Here is a 17073-nt window from a genome sequence, read left to right as displayed (position 1 = left end):
ATAAAACTTAAAGCATGCAACTATTTTACATTAGGATAAAGTGCAGCAATACACGTAGAACGAAATCATTTTAGATTAGGATAAAGATGCTGTGAGGGACGTAAAATAAAAATAGAGGTTCAAGGAAAAAAACAAAAAGTAAAATTTCTGACTGTTAAAGTGGTTGGTGAGCATTATTTACAATAGCCAGGAAACGTACACAACCTAAATGTCTATCGATGGATGAAGAAGATGTGATATATATACACAGGATGCAAAAAAAGTATACACATTTTAAGAAAGGAAAAAAAACTGTATTAATACTGTAATACTCAGTATATAGTCACGTTTGAGTTCTGCAATTACAACAGGTGCTCAAAGTGGTTGTCATAGCAGACACTTCTGATTATGGCGAACTAGTGCTACATAAATAACATCTCTTAAAATGTGTATACATTTTTTTGGCACTCCCAGTATGTATGTATATCATGGAATATCACTCAGCCATATAAAAGAAGGAAAACCTGCCACTTGTGATACCATGGATGAAACTTGAGGGCATTATTCTAAGTGAAATAAGCCAGAGAATAAATACCATTTGATCTCATTTATAGGTAGAGTCTTAAAAAAAACAAAAAACTCAGACACAGAGAACAAATTGGTGCTTGGTGGTTACCAAGAGTCCTGGGGTGGAAAGTACACACAGCATGGTGACTATAGTTAATAATACTATATTGCAAATTTGAAAGTTGCTAAGAGAGCAAATCTTAAAAGTTTCCATCACGAGAAAAAAAATGTGTGTGATGGATGTTAACCAGATTTATTGTGGTGATCATTTCATAATATATACAAATATTGAATCGTGTTATCTGAAACTAATGTGTCAATTATATCTCAATTTTAAAAAGTGGGTAATAGGTCAACCATGTGTACTTAGATTACAGTAGATGTGTTTGAAAGAATAAGCAGTTTTGTCTTTTAAATGTTAATATTAACAATATGCAAAAAAATGTTTACTACTGTAAAAGTAAGGATAGTTTTTCACACTTGATCTTAGCCAAAAGACCGAGAAGCGATGGGATAGTTTTTCAGTCATTTTATGTCAAAGGTTGGGAGCCAACACCGGGGGATGACTCACTAGCGCCGCCTGATGGTTGGTCGGGGGGGTCTCCGGTTGGCTCAGACTGCACGCCGGGCGCCCCCTACAGGTCTCTCCAAGGCAGATGGGCCTACAGTCCCCGCGCTCTGCTCCGCCTCCTCCACGACGGGAGGGGAGGTGCCCCCCCCCCCCCCCGTGGTCTTACTTTGTAATGAATTGTGTGTTCAGGTATTAGATCGTTAGGTGTTTACCCAGACACTTGTTTGCTTCCTTGTCGGCCCCACTCTACAGTGGCAAGTCCAGCAACACCAGCAGCTTGCCCGGTTGTTCCTCCGCCGCACCCAAGCACGCAACCGGCGAGCGCCCGATGAATAGCAGAGGAGTAACCCGCCAGTCAAGCGCACCACGGATCACGTGCTCCAACGGAGGCTTACCATCGAGTCAGTCCTCCAACCTCCTAGAGAGGACTCGGAAGTGTCCCGGAGCCGGCGCGGGTCCTTCCGGCTGGGCTGTCCGCGCTTTTGTGCCGCCGGTGGCCGGACTCCCGCGGCGCCCCGTCAGCCAGTAAGTGAGTCTGCGGCCGCCCGCGCTCCCGCCCCCGGCCCTCGCCTGCCACGCCCTTCCCTTCTTGGCCTGATTTTGGCTGCCTTTGGGTCGCGGGCAGGATCTGAGAGGAAGTGTGTTCTCTCCCCATACACCTCAGGAGGCGCGTCTGGGGGGTGGAGGGGAGGGAAGAGCTCGGGCCGGTTGAGGGGTGTGGGGCCCGCGCAGCTGGAGTAGACCGGACTCACTGAAGGCGCTAGCTCCGGCCGTCCGAGCGGTCAGGGTCGGGCTAGGGCTGCCCGGTGTCCAAAGAAAGGCCCCGCGCCGCTGTTTCTCGACTATTTGATGCTGACTCGAGAGGGAGGGGAACCGTGAAAATTAGCGCTTTAAAATGCTCCCCTTGCCGGGACCCCGTTACAGTTAAGTTTAGTCTTGGAACTTTAAAGTGAATGTGAGCGTTAGAGGGACCCCTAGGGGTGATCTGATTCGAGCCCCCCCACCTTTTGTTTTTCTTTGATGGAGGGGTGATGTTGAGACATCTGGTGCTGGTACGGATTTAGCCCTCGGATGGCGCTTCCCGGCCCTTTTCCTGGGGGAAGCTCACCTATATACAAACAGCGGTGTGTCCGGAGAAGGCAGCCTGCCCTGGGCTCCGCAGGCTGAGGAGTTGACTAGGTTGGGAGAAAGAAGGTCGAGGAGGCTCCCAGACCCGGGGACAGCCTACGGGAACCCAGGCAGAGGGGATATGAAAGATGAATGGGGTGCCATGGCTGGGCGTGCTGCTCTAAGACGTTTGGACTAGGTGGCCACTAGGCGTGTTTTCTGTTGGAAAGCACGAAGTGTGTTTTTTTTCTTTTAATAAATGTTTATGTAACATATTCATATGGTTCAGATATCTAAAATATAAAGTTATCAGCGAAAAGGTTTCCTCCCACGCAGCCATCTTCCTAGGCCCAACCCCCTAAGATAATCACATTTAGTTTATTTGAGCATATCCTCCCAGAGTTTCTTTATGCAAATACTGGCAAATGTGAATGTAGTCAGTTCCCTCTTTTTTCCTCATAGATGGTAAGTCACTTCAAAATTCTGCCTCTTGCTGCTTTCACTTTATCTTAAAGTTCATCAGAACACAAAGAGCTTTTTGTTTGTTTGTTTTACAGTGCTGTGGTATTGGATTAGCCATTGTTTGGATGTTTTGGATGTGCCATAATTTTTAAATCTAATCAGGGACATTGGGGTTTCCAATTTTTGTCACTTCAAACAGTGTTACACTCAGTAACATTGTATTAGGGCATATCTAAGCAAGAGTTTTTAAAGTAGGGATTAAACAATCAAAATTGTTTTATTTTACATCAATTCAGCCAGTTATGGGTAGATTGTTAAATATACCAGATCATTATTATAAGTCATATAGAGTGTTTAAAGAACATAAAACCAAGTAGCTTTTCTCTCCTGAGACTTGTGTTAACTACTTCAATTAACAACTCTCTTTAAGCCAGTCTCCACCCCTTTGAATTTCAGAAAATCTCAGTCTCCCATTTAGAATCTCCTTTGCTTAACTTATTCCCAAGGATGACTAGAAATTTCTTCTCCATTACCAGGTATGAGAATGTTCTGTTTCATTTTTTACTTTGGAAAACAATTACCTTTAATCCTTATTTCTACTTTTAAGCAATAGAACCAACTCATGTTAACCATTTACTATCCTGCTAGTCATAAACTATAAAATAATAACTAAAGCACAAACCATATTCTCTCTCTTCCTATCTGCATATCACTTCTCTCACTCCTTGGTCCCATTTTTCACTTGTCTTGTTCTCCCACTGCCTAGGTACTCTTTCTTCCGAATTTGTAAGCATTTTGTGTTCACATCCCCTCTTGTTTTTTCTCTCTGAAGAAAGAGGAGATGACTTGGTCATCTCCAAACCAAATACAATTTCCAAAAATTGAAGATACAGAATCCAAATGTGACACTTGATGGTAGATTGACTTGTAGAATATGGTTGGAAATCCACAGTGCTGATGTGTTGTACCTTTTGCTTGTTGCAAGAAGTTGTTAATAGGCAGAAATTTTCAGCCAGAGGGAGCAACAGTTGCTCTCTGGTCAGTTGTCTTGGCTCTTGAGAAGTGTTTCCTGACTCTGGGGCAGGGACAGCAAGAATTCAGGGCAGGTTCATAGTATCTGCATGAGATGTTCTAGGCATTGGTGTCAGAACATGACATAAGTCCAGAGGTGCCCAGTGGTTGTGGGTCATATGTAATTTGGAAGGCGTGGATGGCTGTCTGTGGCTGAGACTTGACTGATGCAACCAGGCTACTGCATCATGCTCCCTGTTGAGAACTGATTAGAGAGGAGTTTCTAATCTAACTCTTAGAACTGTTAAGAAATTAAAACTTTTCTAGCCTTCTCTGTGTAGGAGTTGTGCTTTTGGAGTGATTTCTTCTCTTGTGTCATGGTGGGCACATGATTCAGCTACCACATCACTCATCTTGTTGGATTATAATAACCTTCCAGACTCCAGGACTCGGTTCGCTCTCCCCTTAATCCATTTTCCCACTGTAACTAATATGAGTGATCTTTCTTTTAGATTTTTATTATGAAAAAATTTAAACATACAGAAGAGTAGACTAATACAATGAACTCCATATACCCATAGCTCACGTTCAACAATTATCAGGATTCTGTTACATTTGTTTCACTTTTCCCTTTTTATTTTTGATTTGTTCAAATATTTTAAAGGAAATTCCAGACAGAAAGCACCAAGACATATAAAATCAGCACTATGGTAAATGCTGATGCTACAGCTTGAATGTTTGTGTCCCCTCTCCCCCCATTTCCTGTGTTGAGATCCTATATGTCTTGGTGCATTTCTGCCTGTTTTTGACTGACCTTTTCGTAGACTCTCTTTCTTAGTATTGATTAATATGAATCTCATTGCAAATCATCTATTTTCAAGGAAGATGCACATTTATGTTGATCTGTTTTTATTTCAGTCATTAGTGGATTGGGTGAACTACGTTGGGTGATGGGACATTGTGCCCCCCCAGAGGAGGTTAAGCAGGGCTGGAACAGGGAAACTGCTGGCATCTGCCTAGGTCAGAGGGCTAAGAGGTGAAGTATTTGTGATTATGCAGACGAGGCCAGTCAGCAGCCGCTCAAACAGGGAATCCCAGAGGACATGAGGGGTCTAAGAATTAGCCTGTCAGAGAACATCAAGGGAAAGGGTCCATCAGGGCCGAGGACCAGTGAGTGCAGTGACAGTGAGGGGTTAATTAGCATGGCCCATTTGCTGTCCAGCAAGTTATTTCAGGTGGCCAGATGCAGAAGGCTTCATGTGCCATATTGGGTAGCCTGGGAAGATTTGGCATTGGTGAGTGACTAGGTGTGCATTTTCCAAATCTCTTTGACACCTGTTGGAGGAAGAATTGAACTGGGGTAAAAATGAAGGTAGGGGGACTGACAGAAGTTCAAAAGGGACTTGAGGAGGGCTTAAACTAGGTGTTAGCAGTGGGAATGGAGTTGGGGGAGGGAACTTGAGAAGTATTTAGGCAGTAGAATCAGCTGGTCCTAGGGGCTCTTTCAGATATGAAGGGGTGAGGGAAAGAAATGAGCACACTTCTGATTTAGGCAAAGGGGAGTACAGAGGTGAATATGAGGGTCTGTAGTTGAAGAGAGGGGTCTGACCCAGAGAACAGACTCTGAGACAGCTTATAGGAGTGGCAGGAGCCGCACATATAGATGGAGCTGTCATCTATAGGCATGTAGTGTCAGAAGAGGAAAGGTTCCAGGTGGAACAGGGGCCCAGGAACATCCAAAGGGCAGCAGGCTAAGGAGTTGGTGTGTGGCCTAGAAAAAACTAATGCGGTGTGGTCTGAGAAATCAGATTGAGTAGATGAGGCATAAAGGGACATGGGAACGTGGAGACCACTTTTTCAAGACACAACAGTTAACAAGAGGGAGGCAGGATGTGAAAGCAGTACCTGGAGGGAAAAATATAGTTGAGGGCATTTTAAATGTACTTTTTTGAATTTTTTAAACTTTTTATTTGGAAATAATTTCAAATATACAGAAAAATTTCAAGAATAAGAATAGTAAAAAGATACCCTTAACTCATATTCACCTGTAGTTAACATTTTATTTTATTTCATTTTGTTTTCTCTCTCGTGCTCTTTTATGCATATTATTTTTATAAACCATTTGAGAGTAACTTACATACATCATGGCCATTTACTCCTAAATACTTTAGTAAGAATATTTACTAAGAATATAAGGATATTCACCTGAATAAATAACAGTACAACTGTCAACTTCAGTAAATTCAAAATTAGTATTACTTTTGTCTAACCATCCATATTCCAATTTTTTCAGTTGACACAATTATTTTTTATAACAGTTTTTCCCTCCAGTACAAATCCATTCCAGGTCATGTATTGAATTTAGTGGTCAAGTCTCTTTAGCCTCTTTTAATCTGGAACATTTCTATAGCTTTTCCTTGTCTTTTATGAAAATGATACTTTTGAAATGATACAAATACCTTTTAGTAGAATGTTCCTCATTTTGGATTTATCTGATGTTTTCTTCTGATTCAATTCAGGTAGTGCATTCTCATAGGTGATGTGTCCCTAGAGTGTCACTTCTGGAAACACACGATGTCCATCTGCTTCCATTGGTGATAGTAATTTACAGTACTTGGCCAAGGCATCATCTCATTTCTCCATTGTGTAATTACTGTTTTTCCCTTGTAGTCTGGGGGAATATTTTAAGACTGTGTAGATAAACTGCTCCTTGTCAAAGTGTCCCCCTCTATTTCTACTTTAGAATACGTTGATAATTCTCCTGATTCATTCTCTACTCGAGTAGTTGTAGAACGCTGATTTTGTTTTTTTCCAACTCTACTACTCTCCACATTTACTAAGCAGCCTTGGCATTCTACTGTAAGCAAGAGGCCTCCCTTTCTTCCCTGTTTGTATCTATATGGACTCATGAAATCCTATTTTCAGTAATTCGTAATGCATTACTTAATTATTATGGAGCCTGAATTAACTATTCAAGCTGGCTCTTATGGTCTTGTATGTTGACATGGCCCCATCATTGTTTTTGAGCATCTCCTTACTTGGTAGTATAACAAGATGTCCCAGCTCATCTAGTATATATCCTGCCCCTAGCCTGGAATCCACCAATATAGGCAATAATAATAGAGACTGAGAATAGGGTGCTAGATGTGTGCATTACCACTGAGGTGTTTGTATTTCTTAGCTTTTCAGCAGATAGAGCTAGGGAATATATACAGAGGGTGCCAAAAAAATGTATACCCATTTTAAGAAAGGAAATAACTATTAAAATTACGCTGATGGTAACCACTTTGAGCACCTCTTGTAATTGTAGAAGTCAAACATGACTTGTATTCATCTTTTGTTATTGGTATATACTGAGTAGTACAAAATTAATAGTTTTTTCCTTTCTTAAAATGTGTATACATTTTTTTGGCACCATATGTATGTGTGTGTGACACACAAATATACATGTGAATGTACATACATACCTATGTGTGTGTGTATGTATAATTTAGAAATCATGGGTTCACACCAATACCTACATTTCACCCCCACAGGATTCTTTCTTGTCTTCCCTTATTCCATATTTTTGTGTCCCTTCTTCTTCCAGGAGAGCCCTGGCTCACAATCAAGCACGTATGCTCAATCCCATAACAGATCTAAAATTGTTTCACCCATATTACCACAGAAAACAAACCTGCTTTTAAAAAGAGTTCAGTTGTTTGCAGCTCTCCCCCACCATTCCCTCTAGCCTTCCCCAGACTGAGAGTATGTAGTATATAGTCGTATTATATACCTAAGTTACACCATTTTTAAAAAAAATTTATATATTAAGGCTATTAGCCTTTATATAGCATGTATGTTGTAAATATTTTCTTTTACTTTGTCATTTATTTCTTGATTTTTCTTATGGTATGTTTGAAATGCAATTTAGTTTTATTTTGATACAGTAAAAAATATCAATCTTTTATTTCATCTGGGTCATAGTTAGAAAGCTTTCTCTATACCCAGGTTATAGAGGCATTCACCCATGTTTTGTTCTAGTATTTGTATAGTGTCACTCTTTTATATTTAGAGCTCTGCTCCATTTGGAGTTTATTCCTATGTATGGCATAAAGAATGGATCTAATTTTTTTTCCAAACAGCTTTATAATTGCTCTGACACCATTAAAGAGATCATCTTTGCCTCAATAATTTCATGTACCATCTTTATCAAATGTTTTATTTCTATTTGTAATTAGAACTATTTCTGGACTTTCTGTTCTGTCTATACACCAATACCACATTCTTTTGGTTGTAGAGGCCTTGTGGTATACTTTAATATCTAGTATGTCTAGTCTCCCCTCACAGCTCTTCCTTTTCTCTAGCAATTTTTGTGTGTTTATTTTAGGGGATTTGGTTTCATGTCTGTAGGAACTTGAACATCTTTCTCTCCTGAGGGCTAAGGAGTAGTAGATGTGGAGGGACCATGGCCAAAGGGAATAGATGGTGCAAGGTCCCTGATGTGTGTGGAAGCAGGATTTAGAATACAGATAAAAGGTGTGTTGCTGCTGATGGTTCTGGAATTGCACTGCTTACCCAGTAGCCCTCACACATTATGTGACATGGACTGCTCTGCCCAAAGTAGTAAAGAAAGGGAGCAAAGAACGAGCCTGTGCCATCATTCCTCAGTGACCTCTGAAGATCTCTTACCTAATATCACTTAATAGTCATTTTGTGAAGCTTTCTGAGCTAAACCACCTTTTGGTTTAATGTTTACTGAGTAGTGCTTTGTTTTATTGTCCTACTGATATTCTGAGTTCCTAGCTTCTTCTCCTTTTCTGTAAATTTTATTTGAGTCCATCATTCCAGTCCCGTAAGCATAGGTTGGATCATGAGTGTGCTTCTTTATACATGTCTACTTCAGAATATACTTTGTACTTTCCTTTTTCCCCCTGCTTCCTTCCTTCCTCACATTCACATATAGGGTGTCTAAGTAGGACTGACAGAATTTCAGAGTACTGACCCAAGAGTGTCTGATACCCAGAGTAAGAGTGGAGATTCACGTTTGAACTAAGTCTAAACACATGCCTAATGGTCTAAGGTTGGGGGATAAGGTGTTTACAATTGTTTCTTTTGCTCTCAGGAGTTGGTCTATCAGTAGGTGTATAGAGGAGTGCCAGCTGTGTGTAGAGTACCTTCAAGGGAACACAGCATCCCTGCCTGGCTCCTAAACTCCTCTGGGAAGGAGTTTACCTTTCCTGAGTCCTGTGTTTTCTTCTCAGGTTCCAACCCTGATCCACTAACCTGACCTCGGATAGCACATAGCACTCACCAAGTGACATGCATTGTTTTCAGTACTTTACATATGTTCTCTCATTTAATATTCACACCAACCTTATTGCCTTCATTGTACTTATGAGGAAACTGTGGCACAAAGAAGTTAAATAACTTTCTCAAGGTCATACAGCTAAGTATTTGAACCTAGGCAGAATTATTTCCTTCGTTTAATGGTTTGTGTTTTCCTTCTGATCTTTGATATTCTCTGACTGTAGTTAGCATGTTCATAAAGTAGGAGTGAAAGCCTCTTTGCCTGCCAGGCCGGAGCATGTTCTTCCATATAGAGTTCTTCCCTAACTACCTACTTTCCAGGGTCAGTGTTTCCCTTGAGGGAAAGCCAAGGAAAAGGAGGCCAAACCAAAAGGCTTGTTTTCTTCTCATCTCTGACATGACTATGCTCATGATTGTATAACCACCTCCCCAATACTTCTCCCTGGTACTACTCTCTCCTTTTCTTTAGTTTTGCCTGTCTTCTGCTGATTGTCTTCTTAACTTTTGTCTTATTAATCTTTCTGTCTCCTCTTCTTCAGAGATTTCTTCTATCCTTTGTTTTTCCATGACTTGGTGACAGTTTCAAAAACTGTCAATGTTGCCCTTGGTTCTGTACAAGGTGTGATTTAAAAACATGGTGAATGTTTAAATAAATAAATTATTACAGTAAAAGACACATTGCTATTAATCCCCCTCAAAATACTCCCCCTCACTTCAAACACACATAGTCCATCATTCTTGCCTCTTTCTGAAGCAGTTCTGGAAATTCTCTTTTATGAATGTCTTTAGTTGTGCTGTCATGGCTGCCTTGATGTCCTGAATCATTCTGACTTTGGGGAAGACCCAGAAGTCACATAGTGCCAGATCCGGTGAATAAGGTTAATGAGGACACACTATAATGTTTTTTATTTGACAGAAATTGCCATACCAGAAACGATGTGTGACACAACCTTTCCATTGTGATAAAAAAGTACAGTGAATGCTGCTGCCAAGTGCCATCCAACGGAAAAGCAGGGATTTTCAATACAGGAAGCGGCATGTCAAACCTTACTAACAGTGTGTGACAAGTTTCAACTTGTTTGGTATAGTCAGTCGGGTGTGAGCTACAGTTGAGAGGTGTGTTTTAAATATGTGCCGTAAATCATGGATCACGAACAATGCATTAACATGAAATGGGCATATGGTTTCATCCTCCATCATAACGGTTTGTGTCATACATTGCTTCTGGTATACGGAAATCTCTGTAAAATCAAAACTTTACGGTGTGTCCTCATCCACCTTATTCACTGCATCTGGTACCATGCGACTTCTGGCCCTTCCCCAAAGTCAAAATGATTCAGGACATCAAAGTAAGTACAACAGCACAACTAAAGACATTCATGAAAGAGGACTTCCAGAACAGCTTCAGAAAATGGCAAGAATGATGAGATAAGTATGTTTGAAGCAAGAGAGAGTTGTTTGTTTTTTGTTTGTTTTTTAAGATTTTATTGGGGAAGGGGAACAGGACTTTATTGGGGAACAGTGTGTACTTCCAGGACTTTTTTCCAAGTCAAGTTGTCCTTTCAATCTTAGTTGTGGAGGGTGCCATTCAGCTTCAAGTTGTTGTCCTTTCAGTCTTAGTTGTGGAGGGTGCAGCTCAGCTCCAGGTCCAGTTGCCTGTTGCTAGTTGCAGGGGGCGCAGCCCACCATCCCTTGCAGGAGTCCAGCCGGCAACCTTGTGGTTGAGAGGATGCGCTCCAACCAACTGAGCCATTTGGGAGCTCAGTGGCAGCTCAGCTCAAGGTGCCGTGTTCAATCTTAGTTGCAGGGGGCGGAGCCCACCATCCCTTGCGGGACTCGAGGAATTGAACTGGCAACCTTGTGGTTGAGAGCCCACTGGCCCATGTGGGAATCGAACCGGCAGCCTTTGGAGTTAGGAGCATGGAGTTCTAACCGCCTGAGCCACCAGGCTGGCCCAAGAGTGTATTTTGAGGGGGATTGATGGCAATGTGTCTTTTACTGTAATATTTTTTTTTAATTTAAGCATTCACTGTATTGTTCAATCACACCGTGTGCATCATTTCAGCACATTTCAACTTAACCTCACGCTAAGCTGTTATGAAAGAATAGAAAAGCTCTTTGTTTCATTGAAAATCCAGAGCTCTAGCATTTTAACATTATGTCCCCTGGGGTAGAAAATTTGGCATGTCCACCATTGTATCCCAGTGGTTAAAAATGGTGCCCATCACACAGTATGCAGTCAATAAACACTTATCAAGTGAATGAGTGAATTTAGATGTAATTCTTTCAGTTTTTTCTAAACAAAGTGAACAAGTGCCATTTTCTTTCTTTTTGTTTTTTTGTTTTTTTGTTTGTTTGTTTTTTGTTTAGTGTCACATTTCAAGACGAGGGGCACTGAGGATGAGGAATCAACTGAGAAATGTGAAAATGTTGGAAATACAGAATCTATGTGGCTAAGAGTAGACGGTCTTCACAAGGGTCATATGCAGGAATCTAAGGTTGGTGAAACTTGTAATTGGGATAACAAGGTAGAAAATCAATTGGAAAAGCCTGAGGGAAAAAGAATGAAGGAAGTCAAAAGTGACATCAGGGAAAAGATTGGAAAACCCAAGAACACAGCAAATATAAAGACAGAACAGGAAGACGAGGCATCTGAGAAAAGCTTACATCTGAGTTCAAAGCATGTTACACACCAGACCATCCCTATAGAACAGAAAAGCAGTGAACAAGGCAAACGTGTGGAGAACATTAATGGAAACTCTCATCCCCATCTGCAGCAGAAAACCAGCGCTGTTAAGAAATCCCATAAATGTGATGAGTGTGGGAAATCCTTCAAATATAATTCCCGCCTTGTTCAACATAAAATTATGCACACTGGGGAAAAACGCTATGAGTGCAATGACTGTGGAGGGACTTTCCGGAGCAGTTCGAGCCTTCGAGTGCACAAGCGAATTCATACTGGGGAGAAGCCGTACAAGTGTGAGGAATGTGGGAAAGCCTACATGTCCTACTCCAGCCTTATAAACCACAAAAGCACCCATTCTGGGGAGAAGAATTGTAAGTGTGATGAGTGTGGAAAATCCTTCAATTATAGCTCTGTTTTGGACCAGCATAAGAGGATCCACACTGGAGAGAAGCCCTATGAATGTGGCGAGTGTGGGAAGGCCTTCAGGAACAGCTCTGGTCTCAGAGTCCACAAAAGGATCCACACTGGGGAAAAACCCTATGAATGTGACATCTGTGGGAAAACTTTCAGTAATAGCTCTGGCCTTAGGGTCCACAAAAGGATCCACACAGGTGAAAAGCCCTATGAATGCGATGAGTGTGGGAAGGCCTTTATTACTTGCCGAACACTTCTAAACCATAAAAGCATCCACTTTGGAGATAAACCTTACAAATGTGATGAGTGTGAAAAATCATTTAATTATAGCTCTCTCCTCATTCAGCATAAAGTCATCCACACTGGGGAGAAACCTTATGAATGTGATGAATGTGGGAAGGCCTTCAGGAATAGTTCAGGCCTTATTGTGCATAAAAGGATCCACACAGGAGAGAAACCTTATAAGTGTGATGTCTGTGGCAAAGCGTTCAGCTATAGCTCTGGCCTCGCAGTCCATAAAAGCATTCACCCTGGGAAGAAAGCTCATGAATGTAAAGAGTGTGGAAAATCCTTCAGCTATAACTCACTTCTCCTTCAGCATAAAACCATTCACACTGGAGAGAGACCTTATGTATGTGATGTATGTGGGAAAACTTTCAGAAACAATTCAGGCCTCAAAGTCCACAGAAGGCTCCACACTGGGGAAAAACCATACAAATGTGACGTGTGTGGGAAAGCCTATATCTCACGCTCTAGCCTTAAAAACCATAAAGGAATCCATCTTGGGGAGAAGCCCTATAAATGTAGCTATTGTGAGAAATCCTTCAATTACAGCTCTGCCCTTGAACAACATAAAAGGATTCATACGAGGGAGAAACCTTTTGGGTGTGATGAGTGTGGAAAAGCCTTCAGAAATAATTCAGGCCTTAAAGTACATAAACGAATCCACACTGGGGAGAGACCTTACAAATGTGAAGAATGTGGGAAAGCCTACATCTCACTCTCAAGCCTTATAAATCATAAAAGTGTACACCCTGGGGAAAAACCCTATAAATGTGATGAGTGTGAAAAAGCATTCATCACATACCGAACCCTTATGAACCACAGAAAAATTCATCTTGGGGAGAAGCCCTACAAATGCGATGTGTGTGAGAAATCTTTTAATTACACTTCACTCCTTTCTCAACACAAAAGGGTTCACACTAGAGAAAAGCCCTATGAATGTGACAGGTGTGAGAAGGTCTTCAGAAACAACTCAAGCCTTAAAGTGCATAAAAGAATCCATACCGGGGAGAAACCCTATGAATGTGATGTGTGTGGAAAAGCCTACATCTCACACTCAAGCCTTATTAACCATAAAAGTACCCACCCTGGCAAGACACCCTATACATGCGATGAATGTGGAAAAGCTTTTTTCTCAAGCAGAACTCTTATGAGCCATAAAAGAGTCCATCTTGGGGAGAAACCTTTCAAATGTGTTGAGTGTGGGAAATCTTTCAGCTACAGCTCACTCCTTTCTCAACACAAGAGGATCCACACTGGGGAGAAACCCTATGTATGTGATGGGTGTGGAAAGGCATTCAGGAACAGCTCAGGCCTCACAGTGCATAAAAGGATCCATACAGGTGAGAAACCCTATGAATGTGATGAGTGTGGGAAGGCATATATCTCACACTCGAGTCTTATCAACCATAAAAGCATCCACCGTGGGCAGCAGCCATATAATTGTGAATGTGGGAAATCTTTCAGTTACAGGTCAGTCCTTGACCAACACAAAAGGATCCACACTGGAAAAAAGCCATACCAATGTAATGCGTGTGGGAAGGCTTTTAATATCAGATCAAATCTCACCAAGCATAAAAGAATCCATACTGGAGAGGAATCTTTAAATGTGACAAATATGGGAAGTCATAGTGGCACATCACAGAAGAGAACTCACGAGGGTGGGAATGTTCTGGATGGGACCAAGATGAGTTTCTCTCTGTAGGAGGCAGAGCTTACCAAATCTCAGAGAACTCAAATGGAAGAAAAACCATGTGAATGTAAGAATGTCTGAGGCCCTTGTTCATGGCTTATAATTTACATAGTATAAATGAAACCATGAGTAATCTTTTCTATGTGATCTTCAATCAGCCAGCAAGGAAGCCTCCAATGTCAAGGTACTTGAGCCCATATGGAATATAAAATAGTTCATACTGGGAATAAAACTATCAGAGTGATGGGATGTTAAAATAAAACCTTTAGAATAAGCAGACATTTCTGAACATAAAACATGGATAAGGATATGATTCCAATTAGAAGTCACATAGTCACCATTAGAAAGTTTATATTTGGGTAAATTCTGTGAATCATAGTGTGGGCATTCAGGTATAACTTTGACTCCCAATTATACATTGGTCAGTGGAAAAAAAATTCAAGAAGGGCCTCCAAAAGGCAAATTCAGGGAGAGATAGGCTTCAGGGAATATAAATTTATTTAATAGTGATAATGAAGTATAAACTTGATATAATTGAATGATTTGAGGGGAGTGATGATAAAATCTGAAACAAAATTTGAATTCTGTTGTAAGAAAAGTAAAAAGTATAGTTATAAATCTAACAGGAGATAGGAGGTAGTCACTCCAGAAAAATTGCAAGTTGATTGGACTACACTGTTGTAATATTGTGATATATCAGTTGAGTGGGTGAAACTTTAAAAATGTTATATGAACTCCTCAATGAATGATGAATGTGTGATGAGTGAAAACTTCACACATTATACTGCAAACAAAAGGTTCTACTGTGGAGATAAATTCAGTATACTCAATAACTAATGGAACACATCTTCGGCATAAATTTGCACCTTACACAAAAAGAATTGATTCTAGGATTCCTGTGAGTAGGAATGCTGAGAAAGAGGGCATGTTATTGCAGAAACTAAAGAGCTAAGTAGCTACCAATAATTGAGGGATAGGAGGAAATTCATGTTTCTTAATAATCCTGTTAAATGTTTGATTGTTTTTGACTTGTAGATTTCATGCACTACACGTGTGTATTGTCTGTTGTAAAATGTTATGAATACTTTGTTCAGGTCTCACTCTCTCTTGGCCATGAAGAGCCAGGTAGTTGTGGGGAGGTAAGGTGGAACTCCAATAAAGAAATTCCTCAAAAGTAAACAGGCTGTGCCTGACTTTAGATGGAGCGATATGCAGAGAAAGCCATTTGTGTCACATCTTTTTGGGGTAAGTTATGCCAGATACAAACTAGGGAGAGCAGTAGGGGCTCATCCCCCAGGGCTAGCAGCTCAGGTTTCACTAGAGGTTAAGTGACATCTCCACCAGGAGAAGTGCAGAATAGATTGAGCCTCACATACTGGGACTGGATCATAACTCCTGGGAATGGATAGGCTCTGTGAGTGATAGTCAACATATAGAAACAGTTCTGTTGGGGACAGACAGAATTTAACAAAATATTAACTTTCTGTAAAGCTGTTAACTAGATAACTAAAAGGAGAGTTTTCTGAGAGTTAAGTTACCTGCCCAAGAATACTCTGGGTGGGGCCCACTGGTGGAGGCTGAATTCTAAGGTCTCTCTGGCTCCAAAATCCACTCTTTTTACAAGAGAACAATTTCTAGCCACAAAGTTTCCATGCCTGTCTCTAGGATTATAATTCTTTCACTTTGTCTCCAAATCTCCACCAGTAAGTTTTGATGGAGGCAGGAGGGATAAGACTAGGAAGGGGAGAGGAAAAGCATTTCTGCCACTCAAATCCACTTTGGAATGTCAGTACCACACTTGCTCTTTGTCCTCTCTACACGCAACACTGTCAAACATGATCCTCTCCACAAACGGGTTAATTTAATTCAGCAAATACTTGTTGAGGATCTGCTAGGCACAGTCCACTGTCCTAGGCACTAGGCAGCAGGAGTAAGTAAAGGATAAGGGAGAAAGCCCATAGGTAAAGCCACCTTAATGGATGCTAAACTAACTGCAACATTCAGAGGAAAGTGACCACTACCAGCTGGGAAGAGGGAGGCAGCAGTGACATCTGGGTGGGATAATTAAGTGGGCTTTGTAAGAGGGAGGAGTGAGAAATGGGTCGGCCTGATCAAAGGCAGCATCAGGAAAGCTCGTACATTCTCCAGAGTGGCCAGGCCCTGGGAGGGTTGGCGCCCAGTGGCAGAAAAGAGGAAAGCCGTGGAGTAGCTATTGATTTTTCATTTACTGAAGATAAGACTGGCACTGATTGTTTTAGATGGGTTGCCCGAGGGTTGTGTGTGGCCAGGGCTTGAGGCCTCCACACCCCTCTCTCACACACACACACACCTACTTGAGCTCCACCTGGACCTAATGTACTGCCTACTTTGGGGAGAGACACAGGTTTAATAAGGGAGATGACGGCCACAACTCAAATGGGTATACTGAGTGCCCCCACCCTGTGAGCTCTGGGACATGCTCCTAACAGGCCTCCATTGACTCTGACCCACAGGAAACAGGCCTCTTGGCCTCGGCCTTGAGTCTACTTAGAGACAGATACATGCAGCGTGGGCCGATCCCAGACAAGGAGGAGCCTTTGGGTCTCCAGCCATTCCAGGTGGACTTTGTGGTGCAGATCCAATTAGGTGGTGTAGCTGCGCCTCTTCAGGCCCATCTCAGGACAGGAAGCTGGTTTAGGAACCACCATCCCCACTTTTTCAGAGAAAATGTCTGATATGCAGGAAGAAAAAATTGTGAACAAGTAGGTAAATCAAAACACTTTTTTTAAAAGCAGTGTCTAATTCACAGGGCAAAATACAATTGAGGTGGTGGACAATAGTAGGTAAATCAGAAGCTGGAAGATATGCATACAAGTAGTCCAAGTGCTTGTATTTGGGAGGAGGGTCAAGATGCTGTTTAAGTCTAGATTTTATTAAGTTAACTGATAAAATGTCATGGACAAGGACTAGAAAAATAGAAATAAAATATATAAATCTAGAAGTCTGGACTGGAAAACCTCAAAGTCTACAAAA

At 41.4% G+C, this 17073-nt stretch overlaps 1 protein-coding gene across 1 annotated transcript; it reads left to right on the top strand.

Moving 5' to 3' along the window:
* The first annotated feature begins 1492 nt into the window (after positions 1–1492).
* ZFP62 (ZFP62 zinc finger protein) lies at positions 1493–15240 on the top strand. The gene is made up of 2 exons (XM_019716991.2): positions 1493–1642; positions 11357–15240. Coding segments are annotated over exons 1-2 (2718 nt in total). The 5' UTR covers positions 1493–1641; the 3' UTR covers positions 14074–15240.
* The last annotated feature ends 1833 nt before the right edge of the window (positions 15241–17073 follow it).

The sequence above is a fragment of the Rhinolophus sinicus genome, linkage group LG10, assembly GCF_036562045.2.
Source record: "Rhinolophus sinicus isolate RSC01 linkage group LG10, ASM3656204v1, whole genome shotgun sequence".
Classification (NCBI taxonomy): Eukaryota; Metazoa; Chordata; class Mammalia; order Chiroptera; family Rhinolophidae; genus Rhinolophus; species Rhinolophus sinicus.
The sequence above is the reverse complement of the archived record's forward strand: the minus strand, read 5'-3'. Positions and strand labels throughout refer to the sequence as shown.